Source organism: Ursus americanus, chromosome 10 (genome assembly GCF_024610735.1).
Source record: "Ursus americanus isolate L20-20 chromosome 10, mUrsAme1.1.p, whole genome shotgun sequence".
Taxonomy (NCBI): Eukaryota; Metazoa; Chordata; class Mammalia; order Carnivora; family Ursidae; genus Ursus; species Ursus americanus.
Window position 1 is genome coordinate 14,426,970 of NC_142136.1, and position 25,958 is coordinate 14,452,927.

The following is a 25,958-nucleotide window of genomic DNA, read 5'->3' on the forward strand; positions in this document are numbered from 1 at the left end:
CACTTGTAGTGGGAGAATGGCAGCTCCCCAAAAGATGTTTCCTTCCTAACTGCTGGAACCCATGAATGTTACCTTATTTGGAAAAAGGATTTTTGCAGATGTAATTAAGGATCTTGATCTGGTTGGGTGCTAAATCCAATGTCCTTAGAAGAGAAGGCCATGTGAACAGAGGCAGAGATTGGATTGATGTAGCCATAAGCCATGGAATACTTGTATCCTCCAGAAGCTTGAAGAGGTAAGGAAAGATTCTCTCCTAGAGCCTTTGGAGGGTGCATAGCCACACCACTACCTTGAATTTGGACTTCTGGCCTCTAGTACTGTGAAACAATAAGTTTCTGTTGCTTTAGATTACCGAGTTTTTGGTGATTTGTTACAGTAGCCCTAGGAAACCTATACAGTCTTGATAATGAGGAATGCTGCTGTAACAAATAGCTAAAAGTGTAGGAGTAGCTGGTAAGTTAAGCAAAAGCTGGTAGAGTTTTGAGAAATATGGTAAAAAGCCTAGATTACCTTAAGGAGGCTATTGGCAGAAATAGGGACATCGAAGGTGATTTCAGTAAGGACTTAGAGGAAAGCAAGGAGCATGGTCAGGATGAAGCTTCTGTCATAGGAAATACTTATATCCTCATGAGTAGAATGTTGGTGGAAATAAGAACATTAAAGACACCGCTGGTAAGAGTTCAGAAAGAAATGAGGGACCTGTTATTGGAAGCAAAGATGATCCTTGTTCTATAGTGGCAATAAAACTGGCTGAATTGGATTCTATAGTTGTGTGGAAAATAGAACTTGTAAGTGATGAACTTGGATAGCTAACTAAGGAGCTATCCAAGCAAAGCATTAAAAGTGTCTCCTGGTTTCTCCTTGTTTACGGTAAAATACAAGAGGGAAGAGAAACTGAAGAAGGAGCTGTTAAGGGAAAAGGAAGGCAGCATTTAATAACTTGGGAGCTTCTCCACCTGTCCAGATCGCAAAGAATGTTGAAATGAGGAAGCTCAGTGTTGGGAATGCATGCTCTTGGAAGAAGACCAAATATATGGCTGGACAGTCTTTTTTTGTGTAGTTTGGCATCTGACTCATGGATCCACTCAACTATCTCAGCAGAAGCCAGGAATAGAGGTGAGCTTATGCAGGAAGGATCTGTGGAGGGTTTTTCTGTAATGGCATGACCCTGGTGAGACATAACAAGAGATCCACAAGGATTTTGATTATGTTGTATCAGCAGAAACATTGCTAGCTCATACCAAAAGAGACAGAGACAGGATGAAATGAGACTGTCAGACTTACAAAATTCCATAGGCAGGAAATTGGTTAATACACTACTTGGCTGCAAACATGTGCTACCCTTCATGAAAAAGGAATAATAAGACTGAGGGCAGAACCATGGCAGGCAGCACAGCGAGTAGAGCAGTAAGCCACTGAGGATTATGCTCAGGGCTCAGAACCTAATAGAATTGTCCTGCTGTATTTCGAATTTGTATGGGACTGGTAACTCCTTTATTCTTTCTGATTTCTCCCTTTTGGAATCGGAATGTCTATTTTTGGAATTTGGATTGCCTATCTCAACACTGCATTTTGGAAGCAGAGAACTTGTTTTCTAGTTCACAGATCCACATATGGAGAAGAATTTTGCTCCAGGATGGAACATGCCCAGTGTCTCACTCACACCTGGTTTAAATGATTTGCATGATGAGATGTGAGACTTTTGGTGATATTTACATGAGCTTTTGGCTTAGAGACAATGCTCCAATGGATTGTGATTACACTGGGGGTTGTTGGGATAGGGCATACGTGTTTTGTATGTGGAACAGATATGGATTCTGGGGAGCCCAGGGTGGACTGTAGTGGCTTAAATGGTGGCCCGCCAAAAAAGATAAATCTAGATCCTGACTTCTGGAACTTGTGTTAACCCTGACACCAGGAATTTAGACTTTTGGCTTCTAGAACTGTGAGAATAAATTTCACTCATTTTAAGCCATTACGTTTGTAGTAATTTGATATAGTAGCCTTAGGAAGGTAATATAATACTCTACTATAGTCTTTTTCATTGATACCTTATTTATGATCCTACCGTATTACTTTCTCTTTGGCTGATCTTATCCCCTCTTAAAACTAATGTGTTTCTAGTATGTTCTCATAACATTTGCTCAGTACTTCTGTAATAATTCTTATTGCAAGGTATGTATGCTCATCTCTGCTGCTAAAATGTGCGCTTCAAGGGATAAGATTATTTCTTTATTTTGCCAAGGCACAGTGCACAAACATAGGAGCTTGGTAAGTATTAGTAAATAGTATTTGCTGAGTAGAAGCAACACGATTATTTCTTTTTTAAAGATTTATTTGAGAGAGAGAGCACAAGTGGGAGGGGCAGAAGGAGAGGGAGAGAGACTCTCAAGCAGACTCCTCTCTGCATGTGGAGCCTGACAAGGGTCTCAATCTCACAACCCTGAGATCATGACCTGAGCTGAAATCAAGAGTCAGATGCCCAACCGACTAAGCCAACCAGGGGTCCCAAGAGTATTTCTTATTCATACTTGTTTTCCCAAGGCTCAGTACAAAAGAAGTAGGTGCGCAGTAATGTTGATTCAATGGAAGGGACCTTATATTAGGTAGTGTCTTCAGACCACCATCACAGTTACATCTACAATGTACCTGACCTGTGGAAACTGGTGTCCTGGCGGTATAATCCAGATGGGATGCTTAATGTTCCCTCATGCACTTTCCTGTTCTGTTGTGAACAAATATAAATTGTCAGCAAGTCCTTTGTTATATCAACTAAAGTCTTTTCCACTACAGCTTTTATCTAGCGGTCCTGACTTTATCCTTTTGAACCCGATCTCTTCTTTTTGACAGTGTAGCAGGCTGGAAGCTGGTAGTTTGTTTAACTGTTGCATTTTGTGTTTTTGTTTTTCTAGACTTCATTATTCTGCTCATGTTCCAGTTTTTAATGATTCTTGTAATAAAAATTCTAGGAAAGTCAAAGAGGTTGAAGGGAATAAGTGTGGAAAAGGAAGACTTGAGAGCATTGGGTAGATTGAAGGAGCTTAGGAGATAGAAACTTCAGAGAAGTGATAGCTTTCTGTTTGGAGTACTCCATTTTTCAAGAGCATTCTTGGGAATTTCTGTCTCTCCTGTCTCTGTCTTTTTCTCTATTTATAGAATCTTTCAATTCAGCCTAGAAATTTGAGTGTCTGTTTTGAGCATGGCCCTATGATGGGCACTGCGTAGGGAGCAAAGATGAACGAGGTATGTCCCCTATCTAAAGAAATTTATAATTTTGTACTTGTTAGGGATGATTATAGACTGATGAGGCTAACTTTTGTAACACGTAACTTCTTTTTTTTTTTTTAAAGATTTTATTTATTTATTCAACAGAGATAGAGACAGCCAGCAAGAGAGGGAACATAAGCAGGGGGAGTGGGAGAGGAAGAAGCAGGCTCATAGCGGAGGAGCCTGACGTGGGGCTCGATCCCATAATGCTGGAACCACGCCCTGAGCCGCAGGCAGACGCTTAACCGCTGTGCCACCCAGGCGCCCTGTAACACGTAACTTCTACATTGAAACGGCATTTTATTCCCCTGGTGTTGCTCTTGACGAAAATATTTTTTGGAATTTCACTTCTAGCTATTGTCATGCTCTTTCATACATATAAACCTATGCTCTATGCAAATCACTTTTTTACTTTGTGGTAGAACTTTTTTGGGAAACACTGTTATTTGGAGCTAAATGTTGTTTAAAACAAGTGAACAAATTGGAAATGCCAGTTTTTTGGGTCTTTTTTTACCTTTTTAAACTTGAAGTGAGGAACTGATGTAAATGATCTCTCAAGGATATTTCCTTTTTTAAAATTGAGTTACTGGCAAATTGCCCCTGAAAGTGAATTCCAGAAGAGTTCCAAAAGTGCTGAGAGCAGTGGTATATTGAGGGAATAAGTGTGCAGGAATACGTTCTCAAGGTGAACACTTGAACGATCGTACTTAAATGTGTAAATTCTCGCATACCCAAGTTTTGCCTGTGGTTGCACGGTACATGAGCCTGTCTGTAGTTCTGGTCAAGTCAGCAAAGCATGGAGCAACACTTCATACCTAACTAACTTGAAAGAAGAGAAAACAATGGGATAAACAGGATGTGACCTGTAAAGGTCAAGGATGGTACAAAAACCCATTGTTTCCTTTTCTTTTAGCTTTTTTTTTTTTAATGCCACTGAGTTGGACACCATTAATTGCAAGAGTTGTTTATGCATTACTTTCAGTTCCTGTGCTGTCATGTTTATGTGGATAAACTAATCGGTTTTTCTCCCCTCCTTTTCTTCTTCAGTGACCAGACTCACAAGAATTGCTTTACATGTATCTTGCATGTCCTCATACCTGCCATATATATTAAGCATTGGTTTAAATTTACCAAGCCTAGAGAGGAAGATAAGATGGGTGATAACAAATCTGTACCATCTGTTAGATGGCTATTTCTTTTCTAGTTTAAATAGTTGAATCTACTTGCCTTTGGGTGTCTTGTGCTTTGTTTTGTACAGGACTGAATAGCCTCTCACTTAATTCACTATTTCCAAAGGTTTTATTTTTTAATTTTCCCCTCATTATTTCCAAAGGTTTTAAATGGCTTTGGTCATTTTTTCTGACCTATGCTCCGTGGAAAAATCAAAGGGTGTGGGCTTCAAGGCCAAAGACCTAATTTGATACACCAGCTTCCTATTAACTTTTTCGTTAAGGTATTTTCTGTTTTAAATAATAAAAATTGTCTATAATAAAGAAATGTAGCTAAATAAAAATATTATTTTTTGAGAAAGTGTATGCGAGAGTTGGGGGGGGCAGGGGGATAGGGGGAGAGAGAAAACCCCAAGCAGGCTCCACCACGCCCAGGACAGAGCCCAGTGTGGGGCTTCATCCCAGGACTCTGAGATCATGACCTAAGCGAAAATCAAGAGTCGGTCACCCAAACAACTGAGCTACCCACCCAGGCACCCCAATAATATTATTTTTAAAAAGTATTTATAAAACCAGTTTTTGTTTGTGAAACATAAGCAGTGTTTTTTTGGTTTTTTTGTTTGTTTTTTTACCTTTATACAACACTCCATTACTGTTAAATTATACTTCTCAGTAATTTGAAATAACATAGATGGAGCTAGAGAGTATCATGCTAAGTGAAATAAGTTAGAGAAAGACAAATACCGTATGATTTCACTCATGTGGAATTTAAGAAACAAAACAAATGAGCAAAGGGAAAAAGACACAAACCAAGAAACAGACTCTTAACTATAGAGAACGAACTGGTGGTTACCAGAGGGAAGATGGGTGGGGAATGGGTGAACTAAGTGATGGGGATTAAGGAGGGCACTCATTATGATGAGCCCTGGATGTTGTATGGAATTGAATCACTGTATTGTACACCTGAAACTAATATAACACTGTGGGTTAACTATACTGGAATTAAAACATACTTAAAAAATTATACTTCTCAGTGGTATATCACTTGGAGAAATAAAATAAATTATCCAGGTTTTAGTTATAGCTAATAATGAGGAAAAGACAGGAGTAATTTCTCATACAGTTGTTTCCAGTCACAAGTAATATGCTTGTAAGTTGAGAATGATATCTCATGTAAGAATCATCAGTTTGTTTTCTTTCTGTATTATAGTAAATGGAAATCATTCACTTTAATTTTTGGAGGTTTTTGTTTTAACCATAAGTTATAATTTGGTTCTAAGGTGTAGTTTCTCGTTTCATTTCAATTTTCATTTCTGTCTATTAACTGATTATTTTTATTTTAATAGTGGATTTATGGCAGAAGAAAGCAATGAAAAATTCTGGCAGTTTTTGGAAACTGTACAAGAATTAGCAATTTATAAGCAAACAGGTAGGTGATGTGCATATTATAAGTTAAAAAAATTTGTATCTTTGTGCATACATTGATTATTTTTAATGTTAAGGGTGAAGCGTAAATGCTTAATTGGGTTAGTAAATCTGAATATTAAATTTGAAAAGATGTTTTAATGTAAATTATTCTAATCGTCCACTTCCAAAAAAGAAAGGTTTAATACTTTATTGTAAGAACTCTCACATAATTAACAGTATTTGCAGATTGCATTATATCAAAAAGAACTAGAAATTGTTGAATTACGGCTTTTTACCTAGATTTATCTGAAATAGTATTAGTTTTGCATCTAGTAGTGTTGATTTTTTTTTTCCCCCAAAATACTTTTAAAGAGATTTTTAAATACTTGCTCTTAACAAATCAGGTAACCTACGTGTTTTCATTTCACTATCTAGAAGATGCAGTTAGTCATTCCTACTTTTCATATGTATGTGTGTATTACATATCTGTATATATGTATATACCTTTAGAATGAACAAGTGTTTATTAATGTGTTCCTGAGAGAAGATCAGTAAAGAGACTGAAATGAGGTTTTAGCTGCAGAGGCTAAAAGGTTAATTATTAATTATTATGAAAAAAGGTTGTTTTTGTGTTTCTACAGAGAATAGAATAAATTTTAACATGAAATCCCTCAAGGAGGATTTCTTTAGCCTTTAGATAGACACGGGGAAAACTCCTTGCTATGGAGATTAACTAGTTTAGAGACAACTTACTGTGGTGATCAGTTTGATTTTGTTCTTGAATGTAAGTGTCAGAGAAACAACAGTTTTGATTATTTTAAGTATTCACTTACTGGACTCCATTTGGCTCAAATGGCCTTGAAGTTCAGCAATTTTAGGATTTCATGAGATAGGTTAAAAAATAGAGCAGATATGCCTTTCATGATATTTTAAACAAATATTTTAAAAACCAAGTAATTTTCTCTTTTAGAAAACTTTTACTGAAAAGCTTCATTATTTATCATTTTTTGAGTCACAAGAGATACTGTGCACTACTGTAGATACTGGGAATACAAAGGTGAATAAATGTGATCTGTGCTCCCCGGGCCCCACAGTACTGTGAAGGGGACAGCGGAAGAGCAAACTCTCCTATGAGGTGATAAGAGCTTCATGGGCCATGATGACAAGGAAGCACATGAAAAAGGGCACCTAGTCAGTACTTCAGAGAGAGCAGGAGAGCCTTTCTAGTGGTGAGTGTTGGAGCTCAGTGTGGATGATAGCAGCAGTAGCCAGGTATAGGGAAGGAAGAAGAGCAGAAGAGAGCGTTTAATAGGCTGTGCAGAGGAATTTTGACCACTTAGAAGTTGACTGGCAAATCAATGGGAAACTTGTTGGTTGGCTTTGTATTCGTCCTGATAATTTCAGTTTTGGTATTTGAGGTAAAAATAGGCTAGGTTAATATGTAAGGTTCTCACAGTGGAAAAAATCCACAAAATTTTGTGGCCTTCACCTAAAATCCTAAATGTAGTTTCCCAAATCTTTGGTTCTCAGTACATACTTTATAGTCTTATTCAGTGCTATTCTTGGAAATTACTCTTATAAATTTTGAACTCTTACTTTAGTTGCTTAGATGTGTCTGTGTATTTTCCCTAAATAAAATGACATGCCTGGACAATCTGATGGCAGATGATTATTAACAAGTTGGAATATAAACTTAGGAATACGTAAGCTTTACTTCAAGCATATAATATAGGAGGTATTTCAGGGTTAAACCTAAAATTCTATTAAATAAGAATTACTAACACTGAAAACAGAATTCTATTAAAATACTTTATAGTGGCAAGGGTCAATTGCATATGCTGCATCATCACTGATACTGTTAGGTGTAGGAGAGGATGCTGTATATGAGGAGTTAAATATGTCAGTGACTGTCAGATTTGCTGAATTTACTTTAAGATATTATCCTAGAGGAAACATTTTAAATCCTCAGTTACTTGTAATTTTTTAGGTTGTTGAATCTCCATGAAACCCTGTAAATACTCTTTACTGAAGAATAATTCCGGTGATCTACTTGCCTAAAAAAGTTGTAAATATTGAAGATTTAACTTTGAATTCAGGTGCTAGTTTCATGCCATTTGTGAGAACACTTTCTACCATGTGTCAGCAAATTAAGACCTTTTAAACATTGAATTGCCTGGTTTTTCAACCATTTCATATGGTTCTGCTACAGAGTTATGTATTTATTGATGCTTCAGGATTCAAGTGGCATGATATTAGCTAACCTATGAGTTTTGTGTGGTGAGTTAGAAATGTCAACCAAGGTTTACTGAATTCCAGAGTCTCACTTCCCCATGTGCTACACATAGAAGAAACTCATTCTCAAAATCCTTGAATATTTTAATGGTTTTTACACAAGTAAAGTTGCTTATATATTTTAAGGGAAAGATTTTTGGAAAATGTTATGACATTTCTAACTCAGTTACTTATAACTGAGAACCGGGTTTGGATAGAAGGATGATTGCAGTTTGGATGTGTCACATTTGAAATGCTTGTTGAATATCCAAGTGAAGATATCCCGTAAGCTGATATATGAGTGGGCGATTTAGGTGGTAAAAATCTAGGCCATGGGATAGGATTTGGGAGTTATCAGCACTAAGAAAATAGGTCCCAATGGCAGAACCCTGAAGAACACCAATGTTTAAGAACTAACCAGAGGAAGAACACACAATAGAGACTAGAAGGAGGTACCCATAGAGGCAGGTGAAAACCTGGGAAGTGTGATGTCATGGAAGCCAGGAAATATTGAGTGGTAAGTACTTACGATGGATGTTACCAAATACTATAGACAGATCAAAAAATGTGAATATTAAGGTTTTAACAGAAAAATTGGTGTTTAGCAATCTCATTGGTATAGTTATCAAAACTATGGCAGATTGAGGTATGAGTCGAGGTTGGAAGCAGAGAAGAGTATTGTTAAGTCTTCGAAGATGGACTGTGAAGCATGCAAAGATGCTCATTATCCCTCATTATCAGGAAAATACAAATCCAAACTATGATGAGTTGTCACCGCCAAGCTAAAATTAATGACCCAAGAAACCACAGGTGTTGGTGAGGATACAGAGAAAGGGGAACCCTCTTACACCGTTGGTGGGAGTGCAAACTGGTGCAGCCACTCTGGAAAACAGTATGGAGGTTCCTCAAAAAGTTAAAGATAGAGCTACCCTACGACCCAGCAATTGTACTACTGGGTATTCACCCAAAGAATACAAAAATACTAATTCAAAGGGATACATGCATCCCTATGTTTATAGCAGCACTATCAACAATAACCAAATTATGGAAAAAGCCCAAATGTCTATCAACTGATAATGGATAAAGAAGTGGTGTGGTGTGTACACATACACACGAATATTGCTCAGCTGTAAAATAGAATGAAATCTTGACATCTTCAGTGACCTGAAATGGAGTGAAGTGAAACAAGTCCAAGAAAGACAAATACCATATGATTTCACTCATGTGTGGAATTTAAGGAAAAAAGGAACATGGGTTGGGGGGCTAGGGAGGAAAACCAAGAAGCCGACTCTTAACTGTAGAGAACACACTGATGGTTACCAGGGGGGAGGTTGGTGGAGGGATGGGTTAAATGGGTGATTTGTGATGAGCACCGGGTATTGTATGTAAGTGTTGAATCACTAAATTCTACACCTGAAGAAGAAAAAAAAGATTGTGAAGCAAGTAAGATGAGTCAGTAGCAGACTGTGGAGGCTGGTGCTTTTTTCCCCCATGAAGGTGAGCGTGATTTATGTATATTAAACTCGAGCACGCAAAAATCAAGTAAACCATGAGGCTGAAGAAAGAGGAAGGTTATTGAAAGGGCAAAGTTCTTATTAGTAGTTTAGTTGGTGAGCCTGGATTGAGTTTTATTTTATTTTTAATTTATTTATAGAGAACTCGAGTGAACGGGGAGGAAAGGGAGAGATAGAATCCCAAGCAGATTCCACATCCAGTGCAGAGCCTGATGTGGGGCTCAGTCTCCTGAGCCGCAGATCATGATCTGAGCCAAAATCAAGAGTTGGATGTTTAACTGACTGAGCCACCCAAGTGCCCCTGAATTGAGTTATTTTAAAACATCAGTTCAAGTAGTCTGGTGCATCCATCTTGTGATTGAGGTGATCTTTGCAAGTTTAGCCTAAATTATAGAACCTAAACCCCTGAACCCTACATCCATCTCTACATTAGAGACCTTAACAGTGACCGGTGACAAAATTTAATGTCTGTTGTCAGGCGCGACTCACATTTGTTTCTGTTGACTCTGTTTTCATGGATGTCTGATCCCTGTTTGACTGATACAGTCTTAGTTATGCTATTACATTCATTTTGGCTATATTTTTTGTTGGCCCTGTAGCTATTACATCTTTTTTAAGATCAGTTTTTAAGGTAATAGCTCTTTTCTGATCTGTGCTACTTTTACTGTTGAAGGTGAGTCTTACGTACATTATTTTTTTATTCTTGAGGGAAACTCACCATAACTTACTGAGAAACTGCCTATAGTTTAAGAAGTAGGAGTGAATGAGCACACACCTATTCTATATAACTCTTTAAAAGTACTACATTAGGAACGTCTTCCGGCCTAGAAGGAAGAGACCTATTCATTTCTTAAACATTAATTCCAGAAATGGATTGAAGACCGATTTTGTGTGCCAGGAGCAGAAAGACACGATTGAAAGCCTAGAAAAGATTTCTGCCTTCACAGCTTATAGCCTAATGGGAGGGACAGCATAAAAAATTTACAAGTAATTTTTCATTACGGTTTTGAGACTTGATCTAGAGATAGTATAGGCCTGTCAGAGAGTGTAACAGGATCTGGACTGGGAGGTCAGGGAAATCTCTCTCCAAAACAAATGACACTTAAGCGGAGGTTTGCTGAATAGGTGTTGGCTGGACATGCACGGCTTCCCCTTCTGCATGTCATGCCGGAGGAGTGGCGTGTGAAGGCCCAGAGCTGTTAGCCTCCTCTCTCCTTGGGTATTGTCTCTTGGTCCCTACAAGCAGTAATGAGATGGCTAATGATCCTGTCTTCCCCTCACCAATGTCTGATTTTGGTCCCCACTATTCTTCGTGTTCATTTTTGTATTCGTAAGTATACATAAGCTTCCACTGCTTGCTTTGTTGGCTTCAGTGATATTCCTCTATTCCCAGCTAACATTTATGGGGAATCACCCAGCTTACTTTACTTCCCACTTAAGTTCCCCTTTGTCACAGTTTGGTTGGTGGTATGCTTTTCTGCATCACTGGAGCGTGCAGCATTTACATAGTCTGTTGTAAATCTCAACTCCTTCATTTAGTCTTGTTTCTACAGTTAAGTATATTCAGAGCTCACCGTCAAACTTTATGCTACAGTTCCTCCAATTATTTCTTGGTTAGGTAAAGCTTGCTCCCTAGTTGATGCCTTATGAATAACTCCTAGGAATAATGGCCTTGAGTTCCTCACATACAGGACTGTGTATGCATGAATTTTATACTTCAGATTTTTAAGCTTAGGGTCCCATAGTTTTACTAGAAAATGTTGCAGTCCTAAACATACTGAGTTTTCATTCCTAGATATGTGGACTCACTGTTCCTTTTAATTCTGGAGAGTTCTCTGTTCATTCTCTTCTCTTCCTTTGATTTTCTGCATTAGGGACACGAATATACTTATCGTAGATCTCCTTTGCTGGACTTCTGGATCTGTCATTTACACTTAAATATTTTTTTCCGCTTCTCCTATTCCTTTTATTTCTGTTTCACTTTCTTCACGCTTTCCCTGCATATTCTCTATTTCTGTTTTTCCTGATTCTTTTTACTTTTGTGTTACTTCTAGTCTTTATTTCCTGGTATTCTTTCTTGTTCTTTCCTTAGTTCTTTCAGAATGGTTTGCATATCCCTCTGTTTTTTCTCTCATTCTTGAGCTTTTTGTCAAGAACTGTAAGGGGGCTGAGGTTTTTTATCATACTTACAAGCTAAAAACTTAGCTTTCCACATTTTCAAGGATCAGACATGAGACATGGGAGTCCTGGATCAGAGCTGAAAGACTTTCTAACTGACCAAGGGAAATCCCCTGAGTGGCTCACAGCTCTCTCTTCTCAGCCACGACCCATTACAGTAACTTTTGAGGCTTTTTACTGTCCTGTTTGAAAGGATCTAAGGTTGGCGTGCTAGACTGTAGGAATTGTTGAATCATAAGTTGGTTGTAATTCTGCATTATGTACTCTCCTCTGTCTGGCAAGCCAAAGTTCTAATGATCTTCTGGCCTTCTGTCCATAGTAACGGATTTCCTTCCTTTTTCACTTTGTGTAGGTATGCATGTCTGTAGCTCTTGTCTGAAGAAGGTCAAATGTTATCCTAACCCAAGATAGGCCTTTGTAGTTGCACGGTGGGTTGGACTGGATGCTGACAGAACCACTGGTGGGGAAGTCCCCTTGCATGGATTAGAGTTAACAACTAAGACCTCATTTGGGTAAATGCCTTCGAATCTACTGCCCAGTTCTTGATCTGTAACTTCTTCCTTATTTTCTTTTCAATAATAGGCAACAAAGTGGAGGACTATTTATTGCCTGATTGACCATATAATTTTATAAGTATGTTCACTATCAATTTACAAGAACTTCCTTTAAATTCTATCGGTTGACCCATGAGGCTGGGTCTTTTCTCCTCCAGAACTCTGTGTGTCAGCATTCCAGCTCTGTTGTCAGATCTGTCAAGTACTGTGAAGGATCTGAGATTTTACCATTTCCAAGCTAACAGATTAGTTTCATGGATGCTGACAGAAGACCTGAAACCCCTGGGTGAGAGACAAAGGACTTTATTACTCAAAGAAAAAGCAGCACCCACCATACCTACATATTTGTGCTGGTTTCCTGCGCTCTGATTCCCACAGGGCACCGTAGAGGGCCGGGTGACACCTGAATGGGTTGTAGTAAGGAGAGGAGCCAAGGGTCAAGAGCCCAGCACCTTTTGAACAAAGAGTAGACACTGTAGCAATCAATAAGCAGTCCAGTCTCCCTCACAACCCCCAGAGTTTCTCTTTCCACGCAGCACCCTTTCTACCCCACCGCCCCCCAGGATGGTGTCTGTGGTTACACATCCAGGAACTGTGATCTGTGAGTACAGATGAGTCTACCCTAGCTCTGCTCTTTTAATGAAGTTTCTTCTGTCAATTGATAACTTAGTACCAGGGAGCAAAGGGAGAGGAAATGACCAGGGAATGTCCAGGGGGCAGCTTATGGGGGGCCTATCCCAGCTGCTCCAGAGCTGCGGTGCTGTTACCTTATCACCTCTGGCTGACACAGGGGCAACAGTGCAGACGATAATTACATCCCAGGCGGTATAGAGAAAAGGAAAGGGCAAAAATAGATGGTTCTTTCCCTGCTTACCCCATGAGTGTCACCGGGCCCCCTTCAGCTCTTGGCCCTCTTTCAACCGGATGATCTACATCTGCCCAGGGGTGTCCAAGAGTTCTTACCCTCTGGGATTCATCCTTCTCTTTATGGTGTTTGGGATCTTTGCAGATGGGTTTAGAGGAGGGAAACAGCAGTTCAGGTTATTTGTTGTATACAAAAAGACATTTCTCTTATTCTTTAAGGTCTGCTTCAAATTCTGTCTTCTAAAGCATTCTGGACACACTAATTGCTTTTGGCTATGCGTACTCAATCTGAGTAGAATTTATTTATACATGTCATTTAAAATTTATTAAGTCATATTTAATTTTTTTGTGCTGTTCTTAGTCTCCTCTTAAATCATAGGTAGGGCCTGCATCTTATCCTTGTATTATAACCCCACAGCCTTGGAGTGAATTAATCTGATATGCTGGCATCTTCCAAATAGATTTTAATGGCAGGATTATTTTCACCTGGGCTCACATTGCTTGATGGTACTTCACTGGAACATCCAAATGAAGTTAGTAAACCAGATCTTGATCTTCCATTTTTCTCCAGCACCGCCCATAACCAAACTTTGATAACCAGGATTTAATGATATTAAGTTAGCTTTACAGTAGGGATGTGCCGATGTGTTAAAAATGAAAATAACATCCTTTTCTCTTGAATTTTTTTTATAGAATCATCTTATTCTTACTACAACTTAATCCTGAAGAAAGCTGGACAATTCTTAGACAATTTACATATCAATCTCTTAAAGTTTGCTTTCTCTATAAGGGCATACTCACCAACTATTCAGATGTTTCAACAGGTATGTAAAAGTACCCAAACTATAGCTGATAAAGAAACATGCTGGTAATATGCATAAATCTTAACGTGAATATCTTTGGTTCAAAAGAATCTACAGAAGGGTCACCTGGGTGGCTCAGTCAGTTAAACGTCTGCCCAGGGGTGCTTAGGTCATGATCCCCAGTACTGGGTCGAGTCCTGGGATCAAGTCCCACATCGGGCTCTTTGCTCAGCAGGGAGCCTGCTTCTCCCTCTGCCTGCTGCTCCCCCTGCTTGTGCACATGCTCTCTTGCACTCTCTCTCTCTGACAAATAATAAAATCTTTGGGGAGAAAAAAATCTATAGACTTAATAATACCTGCTTCCATAGCCTGTCATTGATTGTATTATCATTGTTAATTGATTATAATAGAATACATTATATAATTTTATAGTTATTTAGAATAAGGAAATTATGAGGACAAATGATTATTGAAATTAACTGTAATGAAAATTTTAATTTGATGGCATTTTTTTTTGATGGCATTTTTCAGTGACTTTGAAGCATGTTCCTACTATAAAGTTGATTTTGTTAAAGTATTTGATTCTGCCTGCCTAGATATTTTTTACTTTAATTAGAGCAATAACTTAATAGTAGTTGATGAGTTATTTTAATCAAAGGAATATATGAGTTTTAAAGATCATATTGTAATTATCAACTACTATGGCTAAATATAATCTTTGAAATCTTAGATTGCAGCTGATGAGCCCCCGCCAGATGGCTGTGATGCATTTGTGGTTATCCATAGAAAACACACCTGTAAAATTAATGAGCTTAAAAAGCTGCTGAAGAAGGCTACTTCAAGGTAAGTTCATGATAGCCTATAATGAAAGACGTGGTTTATGAAAAGAGATGAGGGTTGAAATAGAAATTTCTTAGAATAAAAATTTTTAATAATGAAAATATTGCTTATTAAGGAATATACCCTGTATTGAAAAACTGAATCTGAGTTGGTAGTTCAAGTCCTTTTCTAAAATGTATGAGTATTTTCAATATTTTGTCTCATTAACTTTTGATTTTAGAATATAAATTATACCAAAATACCATAAAATACATTAAATATGTCTTATATAATCATAGATTGTTTTTTCAAATAAACACGCAAAACTGGTTTTATTTGGACTCTATCTCTTTAAATATAAACTGAATGAATAACTTGGCAATAAGAAAATTAATACAAACAATAATACAGAGTATAGAGTTGCTTTGTTATAATGTATTATTAAAAACATTTTTACTTCTTCCAGGTATTTAATACAAATGGATATGGGTAATCAGAAGGAAATCATTACTTTTTTAGTACCAATATATGTTTTACTGTCTGATTTATTTATACTTTAAAAAGTGTTAAAGCTTCTCTAATTTTGAAAGAGTTCTTTATTAAATAGTAATATATGTTTAGTAATTCATATCAATACTTCTCTTTTTTTGTTGTAAACCTTTTAAAATATTTTCTTGCATTTTATATTAATTTTAATATACAGAAGCCTCTTTAATTTTATGTAGCCCAAATTTTCTTTTATGTGTGTGTTTTTATACTTTTTTCCAAACCTGAGAGATTTTAACTATTATTTTCCAGTAGCTTTCCTAAAGTTTTTCCTTTCATTTTACTTTAAACTTTTAATCCATGTAAATTACTGTTATCAAAGGTAAGGATCCAGTCAGATCTTTTTCCCCTTCAGGTGACTAGTCGATTATATATTCATTATATTTATGATGTTTATGTTATGCTCAATTTCATAGCTGTCCTGTACATTAACTGTTTCTTGTGGCAGTGCCATGCTGTTTTAGTATTTATTTTATAAGATATTCTGATATCTGACCGTACAATTTCATTGCTACTTTATTTCCTCCAAATTTTTTTTGGCTTTTTGTGGTTATTGATGCTTTCAAATTAACATTAGAGTCCTTTTTCTCCTGCCAAATTCCCTTCCTAAAAAGCCTCGGTAGGATTTTAATTAGAATTACATTAAATCTGTTGGTTAATTTAAGAACAATTTAAATCTTTATTATAATGAATCTCTCAACAGATGACATGGTATGTCTTCTGTTCATACCTTCTTTTCTTTTTTCATACCTTTTAAAATGTTAGTTTTGTAATTTTAGGTCTTTAAAATCAGAAATAACATCAATTATTTTATTGTGAATACATAGTTTTTCTCATTGGACATACTGTGTATTGTACTCTCTATTAAAATATGGTACCATCTTTGCATTTTTTAATGATGTGGGGTATCTTAATTTCTCTTAAATTAAGATTGCTTATGTTTTAAGATTCATGCTTCTATTTTAATAGATATTAGCTATTTAAATTATAATTGCCATGTTTTTAAAACAGTCATTTTAGCTTCATACAGTGAATTAGGCAACCATGTTATTTCTGTAAATACTGTTCTTGCACATATATATGTCATAGAAATGTATATTATAGAAATTATCAATTCTTTTTTTTAATATAGCAGTTTACTTCTCAGGAGTTTGATCCAGGTGTTTTAATACTTTTATGTGTTTTAGATCCATCAAGTTTCTGTGAAAAGTACCCCCTGCTATGTTTTAGGGGTGTCTGCATTGAATTTTTGTTTTGTTTTTATTAAGTATAGTTGATAAACATTATATTCGCTTCAAGTGCACAACATAGTAATTCAACAATTCTGTACTTTTTACAGCGCTCACCATGATAAGTATGTTTATCCTCTGTCACTATGCAACATTAATACAGTATTATTGGCTTTATTCCTTATGCTATACTTTTTAATCTCTGTGACTTATTTTATAACTAGAAGTTTGTACCTCCTTAATCCCTTTTGCCTATTTTGCCCACCCTCCCACTCTACTCTGGGAACCACCAGTTTGTTGTCTGTATTTCAGTTTCTGGTTTTTTTGTTTATTCATTTGTTTTTTAGATTCCACATATAAGTGAAATCACACTTGCCTTTCTCTGTCTTATTTTACTTAACGTGACACCCCCTAGGTCCATCCATGTTGTCACAAATGGCAAGATCTTCAATTCCTTTATAGCTTTTCTTTTTCCCCTTTGTAGCTTTAATAGACTGTGAAATTGTCAGCCCTTGTGCATTTTTTTCTTTTCCAGTGCATTTTTAAAACATAATTTTGGTAACGTTTGAAAGTATTAATTTTTGATGCCTGACTTTATAATTTTCTTGAATATTTAAGTATTAAATATAAAATTAAGATTAAAAAGAGGTTAACTTCAAGCTTTTGGGAGAGGCCATCTGCAGTGGGCCCTGTGAGCCTTGTATGTCCTTGGTCTGATGAATAGAGAGTGGAAGACCCTGACTGCTCTTTACCTGAGCCATTTCTCAGAGTTGTGTTTGTAGCAGGCAACCTGGAGCAATGAGGTGATTTTCCCTTTGGAAAGAAGAGCACGCTTGTTTACTGCTTGCTATAAAGCAGTGGTTCCCCCCAAGGACAGTGTCCCTCATTTACAACATACACCCACTATTTGCGTGGTATCCATTTAGGTCCATATTTTGCCCCCCCCCCCCCCGCCCCCACCAAGGAATGAAAAATGTTTTGTAGGTTGGGTAAAGTCAAACCTTAGATCTTTTACAGTTCTTGACAGTTTTAGAAACAAGGGGGAGATGTTGACAGACACATGGCTTTCCAGAAAAGGAAGGACAAGGGCCACATGGTTAGTGGAAAACAAAAACTCAACACTTAAAATTTTCCCTACTGCTCTCCTCTTTCCCCCTGCCATTTTGTACTCTCTGCTCCTGGCTGGGTGATAGCGGTTTTCTGATAACTTGCTGTAGCCCCTGTCCCAGCTTCTTGATGTATATTCCTATGTTCCTACAGGAAGAGGCACCCAAACTCAACTGCTGGAGTTTGGAAGGTGTTCACAATGGACAAGGGTTTAAAATGATCTCTAGACCAATCCGATGAAGTTTTATTATTTTGGCTTCCACGATTGAATTATGTTTGGCACTGATACTGTGTCTGTCTATACTGTGAATGCTCACGAAGTCTCGAGGGAGACTGCCACATGTACCGTCTGTTCCCAGGTGAACAACATAGAATCTCAGGAGGAGAAAGTTGAGCTAAAATCCCAACTTTAGTTACAGTTTGAGTGGCGGCGGAATACCCAGAAGCAGTTTCGAGTACAACAGCGCCACCTGCTTGACTCGGTCACCAAGTATACTCCTTTTTCAAAAGTAGCTCTTAGGGGCTCTTACGCTCTTATTGAAACTGAAGGCCTAACCCAGGGAAGCCTTGTGACTCTAGCACCTAATGTTTTACATTTGGGCACAGGTCAAATAGGATTCAATGATTAACGAGATGGAGGGACCCAACAAGTCGCTCTGGTTAAGTGAAAATGATATATTCAAGCGCGTAGTTGTTTTGACTTAGTGTGATCTGAGATTTACATGGAAAAGTGGTAGCTACCCTTTGGGACAAACCACGTGTCCCAATCAGTAAAGTTTCTGGCTCAGTGGGGCCCTCAGTCCACAGTGGTTTCCCTTAATGCCTGGGCTACGTTGCTGGTGTGTTCAGCTAGGTTAAAGCTGGTGGTATCTTTAGGCGGCTGTTACTGTCCAGTCCAGCCACAGCTGTGTCCACCAAAAGCAGAGGGGGTCACTGCGTTCAGTGAGCAGAATTCAAGGCAGTACTCCTATCCCTGACTAGTCTCTGACCCCTTGGTGAGACTTGGTACATTTATACTGACTCTTGGACTGTTGCCTGTGGCCTACCCGTCTGGTCTGCCACGTGGAAGACCACCAACTGGCAGAGTAAAGGCACCACTCTTTGGGGCTGTACGCTGTGAAAATAAATTGCGGTTGCCCATCTGCCAGTCTGAGTATTTCTGTAAATGCTCACAGTGTTAGGCCCATTCTTTTAGTCTGAGTGAAGTCAAGCTGCTTACCACCTCAAACATAATACCTCACTACTTGAGACACAACAACTTTCTAGCCAAAAAAAGGTAGAATGATTTATCTCTTCTCTACCTCCTGTTCAAAGGTCTGTGCTCTGGATCTGCTCTAAAACTTGACAGATATCATATATGTAAATACATATGATTATGTATTTGGGAGAAAGTGACAGTAATCCTCGTCATCCTAAATAAGTATAACTTGCTCCTCCTGCCCCCCAAAAGGAAATAAAACTATTAAGGAATATTTTTTTTTTGAAATTGGGGTGGTGAGAATACCACACAGAAAAGAAAAGCAACTTCAATGCCCTAATGTGTTATGATTAAAAAAAAAAAAAGTTTCAGCTCAACCAAAAGAAGAAGAAAATAACATGTTTGTTGTTTTACTCAGTCATTTCTTTAAAGAAAGACTAAAAATCTAACCTGGAAAACATGAAAGAAAATGAAAACTGAAGAAAATTTAAGAACAAGGAACATTTGTAAAGGGAAAAAATTAAATACATAAGTTATTTGCTTAAAAAAGAAAAAAACAGCCACTATGGACAAATATCAATAGGTTATAAACCAAGGATTATGGCCTAAGGTTCACAAAAAGGAAACTGTATTCACCTAAATGCTATACATAGCTTCTCTCGGGCTGGGGAATTGATTCTGCCCTACCTCCAAGCTAATAAGCTTGCCTTTGCCTGTTTCCCGGATTCTGACAGGAGGCTCTTGGGTCAGAAGCAGCGTGAGCAAGAGCCTGCTTGCGCCAATTCCTGTAGCTCCTCATTCCCCAGGGGTGGAAACGGGCCCGCAGGAACACTGCACAGCAGCTGGGAATGCATCACAGCTGAAGGACATGAGCTTGGGGAATTTATGACTTCTAACAAGCACTCAGCAGCCTGCTCTTTGTCCCCGAGGGAGACCATAACACACATCTCCAAGTCTCTTGCTGTAAACCCCGAGGAACGGCCTGTCATAGTCTTGATGTACCCCGAAAGACCGTCAACAGCTATGGCAGAATGCCTCTCCCAACAGTCCATCCCGGGCCTGACAAAATCTTGACTGTACTCAAATTTTTGTGACTGTGCTACTCATCAGCCATTCTCTTGTCTTCTAAAGCGTTTAATTAAGGCTACAACAGGACTCCGAGCAGCAGGATGAGATCTGTCTGCAAGATTAGCCTCAAACCATGCCTACAGGGTCCCAGATTCAACTGACTGTGAATAAGTCCCAGGGGGCTAGTATGTCCTATGTCAGATGGGATGTAGTCTGACGTCAGTCTGCTAGCCCTTAAAAGCTGTGCAAGGGAGTTTATACCCACCTGATCTTTGCTGTCACTGCAGATATTCCCTGGGGACAACAAACGGGCCAAAAAAGAAAGCCCTGTCCCCAGTGGAAACATTCTGTGCCTGCTTTTCTCAAATACAAACATAAAACCTGAAAGTGACACATGTCACTCCAGTTCCAAAATTGTCAAACTCACACCTGGTAGCTGCAGCCACCGTCTTCATGTGGCCTAACCCAAGGCTGCTCTGGGCACAGAAGGACGTGAGTTTGCATCATTAAGATGAAGTTGTGCCAGTCTGCATATTTATGCATGAATTTGGGTGGGGGAGGTGGAGATCTACACTCAGGAGACCTTTGTCTCTGGAAAATCTCTTCCCTTTCTTCTAATTTTTCCTTTTATTTTCGATCTAAAGATTTATCTACTAGCACTGTTTTATTAGCAGCCTTTCCAATTACTAACAATAATAAATTATTTGAAAACATTTTCTTTCAGACAATATTAAAATGTAAGATACCTTGCATAAATTATGAAATGCACTAATATAGTACTGATTTGATAAAAATCAGTATTTTTAATAATCCATTTGACTTAGTGCCATTTGAGTTCCAAGATATCAATTAAAATTAATGAAATGTTTTTAATAATTGCATCTAGTTTGATTCCTTTTTACTATGATTTAGCATCCTTTTTGTGTTTATTGATAGGATCCTATGAAGAATGGCAACTAATTCTATTTCTCTTGTTTTGCACATTCTTGTCTCTTCACCTGTTGCAGAAGAGATTAATCATGAACTCAGCTCTTACTTGGGGCTGATAAAATTTTATTTCATGTTTCAAAAATCCAAGCATTGACAGTAATATTTTAAAAATCATATCTTACATTAAATGTTAAGAATGAAAGTGGATGATGGGGCACCTGGGTGGCTCAGTCAGTTAAGCATCTGTCTTTGGCTCAGGTTATGATCCCAGGGTTCTGGGGTTGAGCCCCGGATGGGGCTCCCTGCTCAGTGGGGAGTCTGCTTAACCCTCTGTGTCTGCTGCCACCGCCCTCCCTGTTCATGCTCCCTTTCTCTCTCAAAATCTTAAAAAAAAAAAAAAAAAAAATTAAAGTGGATGAATGTATAAAACTTCAAAAGAAATTTATTAAAATAAGATGGGTGAATGCATACGTACCATGACAGCCAAACCATAAACCACTGTAAAGGTGCTGGAACTCATGCAGTCTTATAAACCTGACATAAACAAAGTACTCCATGTTAATGTCCAGAAATATGACACATTGGAAGCCAAGTAATTAGTGGAAGTTTTCATTATTCTGTTAGTAAGAGGTATTGAGCACTTGAGTGGTTTTGATTTAAAGTAAGTCAGTAATCTGGAAAAATAGTAATTTAGCCAGTTTTTAAATGTAAAAGTTATTTTCATAGGTAAGAAATAAAAATTAAATTTGTTCTGTAATTAAACAAAATAGAAATTTGAATTTCTCTATTAGAAGATGTAGTTTATACATGTACAATTTTTCAGCCATATCAGAAAACTGAAAAGTTATGTTATTTATCATAGTTTATTGTAGAAAATCTGTAAGTTTATCATGAATATTCTAAGAAATGTTTCTCTATAAAATAACAGATAGTGGTTATCACCAAACCATTTTATCGATTTTTATTTAGCTCTAATAAGTAATAGAATATTATTTTGAATTTTTCATATTTAAAATCATTTCTTGATAAAAAGATTCCATTTTCATTTTAAATTTTGATTTTGAGAATTTTCTTACTTTGTGCAGGTTAAATTAACTACTGTGGGAGAATTAAAAAATGTAAAGAAAATATGCCTACAAAGGAACTTACACACAAACCAATATAATAAACATAAGATAGACTGTAATATATACATGCTATAAAATTTTATAGTTAATAAGTAAAAAAGAATCCTAACCACATCTAGTATATGAAACCTGAGGGAATCAATAGAAAGTGACCTAACAATTAAGTATGTTCATCTGAGGGCAGAATTTGTCCCTTTTTATTTTTTGATGAATTTTATGTTAATTTCTACCAAAGGGACATATTCCCAATGTATTAAGTTTAAACATTAAAAATTAGAGAAATACAATGCATACATAAAGCAAATTATAGAATTCCTTTTCACTCCAGACTTCTAGAACTTTTCCTCAGAGTCAACCAGTGCTATCAAGTTCTTGTATATCCTTTTAGAAATAAGGTATATAGGGGTGCCTGGGTGGCACAGCGTTTAAGCGTCTGCCTTCGGCTCAGGGCGTGATCCCGGCGATCTGGGATCGAGCCCCACATCAGGCTCTTCTGCTGTGAGCCTGCTTCTTCCTCTCCCACTCCCCCTGCTTGTGTTCCCTCTCTCGCTGCCTGTCTCTATCTCTGTCAAATAAATAAATAAAATCTTTAAAAAAAAAAAAAAAAAGAAATAAGGTATATATATATATTTACAGTTACATGGATAAATACCCCCTACTTTGATCATTAGTAGTGGTATACCATCCAACATTTGATTCCTTTTTTCCTTGATGGCACCGTTGATCAATAGTTTAAATAAGTGGAGGTTTGCAAGAATGAGAGAAGAATGATTCTTTCTTGAGCATCAAGCATGTGCTTTATGCTCTGCTCAACTATTTGCAAGTCATTTTGGTAAATCTTTAGGACACTCCTAGGAGGTAGTGAGAATTCCTCCTCTTGAGCAGATAAAGAAATAGACCCAAGAGAGATCAAATCACTGGTTCAGAATCATCACATAGCAAGTAAGTAATGAAACTTGAACTTGAATCCAATTCTGCTTACTTTCAAACCCCACAGTCTTTTCACGAGTATGCTGTAGTGTTGTTATTCATGTCCCTGTCCCTCTCTCCTTTTTTTCATATTTGTTATTTAAAGATAGTAAATGACTAAAAGGCTGTAGAGATCTGAATTCATTATATAAAAGTTATTTCTCAACACCTTTATTATTAACTTCATTATCTCATTTTTCTTTCTACCTGTGTAAATTGTTAAAAGATGTGGTTTTAGGATTCCATAGACAGGAGTAGAAATCCTGGCTTTGTTTGATCTTGTCCTGGATATTTAACTTGTCTGAGCCTCAGGAACCTTTAAAGTTTAAGTAAATGATAGTAACTATCTAAAGGAATTGTTGGGAAAATAGAATATGCTAATAAGTATAAAGAATGTAGCATAGTGCCTGGCAAATAAGAAGGGATCAAAATCTATCATAGGCCCAGACCATAGGACTTTTCTGTTTCTTTGATTATCCTTGAGGATTTCATGAGTTGTCATTCATATTAAGTACTGATAATCTTTGTATGATATAGTGCTTTTGTTTTTTAAATATTTAGAACCCATTTTCAGGAAATGTGAGCTATGAAAAATTATACCTTCTAATTGAAGAAAAGGAAAATTTTTCTTTGAAAAATATGCTGTTATATGTTATTTATAGATAGTAAACCTTGTTCATGAAAAATATCGTAATATTCAATTTTGGGTTAACCAGATTTCCTTTTTGTCTTGAGTAGAAGTCACTTTCTATTGATTCCCTCAGATTTCATGTACTAAATGTGGATTCTTTCTCACATATATAGCTATAAAATTTTCAGCATTACATTCTATCTTATATGTTTGTTGTATTGTTTTGTGTGTAAGGAAAGTTATTTTGTAGGTGTATTATCTTTACATTTTTTAATTTTCCCACAGAAATCACTATGTTAACCTGTACACAGGATGAAAATTCACCACAGGAAGTTTAAAGTCTTTTTCTGTAATCATATATATAGATATATATATATATGTGTGTGTGTGTGTGTACGTACGTATATGTGTATATATACGTGTGTGTATGTATGGGTGTGTATGTGTGTGCGTATATATGTGTATTTTTTTTCCTGTAAGTTGTTTGATAAGCAGAAATTATAAAAGGTCATGATGTGTTTTTAATATTCTCTTTCAGTTCTTTTAAAAGTTTGTGTTTTGGGGTGCCCAGCTGGCTCAGTCAGTAGAGCATGCAACTGTTGATTTTGGAGTTGTGAGTTTGAGCCCCACGTTTTGTGTAGAGATTACTTAAAATCTTTATAAATAAATAAATATTTATGCTCTGTTTCCATTTTAGGCCCAGACCTTATCTGTTTAAAGGAGATCATATATTTCCTACAGACAAAGAGAACTTACCAGTGACTATACTCTATGCTGAAATTGGTACCAGAGGATTTAGTAAATTTCACAAAGTTCTGTCTGAAAAAGCTCGAAATGGGGAAATTCTGTATGTTCTTCGGCATTATATTCAGGTACAGTTTTATCTAAGATAAAGATAAAATTTTTGTCTTACAAAAATTTTTGTCTATAAAAATTATGTTTGATAATTTCCTTACTAGGTTTTACATAATTTCCACCTGAACAGTTAAAGATTTTTTAAATTAACATACCTATCAAATGTGAATTTTATGTGAAAAAATATATGGGGATTCTGTATCTTGTTGATACTCCTTTCTCTTCAGATTCCTTTCTTCTTAAATCTGAAACAGATTTAAAACTTGGAGAAAAAAACAAAACCATAATGTTCATAATATTTGCTAGGATTCATAAATATAGTTTCTTTTTTTTTTTTTTTTTTGTTTTTTGTTTTTTGAGGCGGGGAGAGAGAGTGAGCACAGGGGAGAAGGGGTAAGTAAAGGGAGAGGAAGAAAGAGAATCTTAAGCAGACTCCATGCTCAGCGCAGAGCCCGACCCCATGACCCTGAGGTCATGACCTGAACCAAAATCGAGATTTGGATGCTTACTGACTGAGCCACCCAGGCACCACTTTAAATACAATTATTGTTACTATTATTTTTTAAAGATTTTATTTATTCATTTGAGAGAGAGGTAGCAAGAGAGCACGAGTGGAGAGGAGAGGGAGAAGCAGGCTCCCCACTGAGCAAGGAGCCTAATGTGGGGTTCAATCTCAGGACCTGAGATCATGACCTGAGCGGAAGGCAGACACTTAACTGACTGAGCCACCCAGGCGCCCCATAATACAATTATTTTTAATGAAAATGTATTATGATGAGGAAATCTAATTTGATTGATATACTCCTAGTATATACTAGTTCAAAGTGTGAAGCATGGCATAGGAACGCTGTTAACTCTTTCTTTAGACAGGTGAGTACTGTTTTATTCAAGTTTCTGGTCAAATATGTTGTGTTCCCACTCTTCCCACTTCTCATTGCAGTCACACTCCTGTCATAGTATTCTGGTTTAATGACTGTATAGTACCCATTGCTGTATCTCAAGTTTTATTTCTTTCATACCTCCACACCATTCCCCCCACCCCATGCAACCAAACTCACACAAATGTACTAGAATGACCATTAGAGAAGGACTTTGCTTATTTTACCACTATATTCCCAATATGGAAAGAGTGTTTTATATTAAAATATTAGTGATTTGCATATTAATGTTTAAGATATTAAAAGCATCACAGATATACTTGTTAACTGCCTATCCACATTTTTTACCTATTTTTATATTGGATTATTTGGTTTTCTCTCTTATCTGCAGACTTTTAAAAATATGTTCTGAATACTAATCTTTTTGTCCATACTTTATAAAACATCTTCTATAGTATTTCTCATCTTCTGGTATTAAAACAAATTATTTATGACATCTTTGGTTCAGTGCAAGTAATAATTATGATGTAGTCAAATTTATCCAACTTTTCTTTAACGGTTCCTTTCACGACGT

The 25,958-nt window shown here is 37.0% G+C and overlaps 1 protein-coding gene across 7 annotated transcripts in view; it reads left to right on the forward strand.

The window, feature by feature from the left end:
* The window catches only part of UGGT2 (UDP-glucose glycoprotein glucosyltransferase 2), a 189,296-nt gene that overhangs the window by 11,333 nt on the left and 152,005 nt on the right, over positions 1-25,958 (forward strand). For 6 of the 7 annotated variants that reach the window (XM_087865039.1, XM_087865040.1, XM_087865043.1 and 3 more), the window contains exons 2-5: positions 5,783-5,865; positions 13,918-14,048; positions 14,758-14,870; positions 24,349-24,523. In XM_087865039.1, the coding sequence (XP_087721165.1) occupies positions 5,783-5,865; positions 13,918-14,048; positions 14,758-14,870; positions 24,349-24,523 (502 nt within the window). Of the gene's footprint in view, positions 1-5,782; positions 5,866-7,842; positions 7,909-13,917; positions 14,049-14,757; positions 14,871-24,348; positions 24,524-25,958 lie in introns of those variants that run through there. The other variant, XM_087865044.1, reaches the window with a different exon arrangement.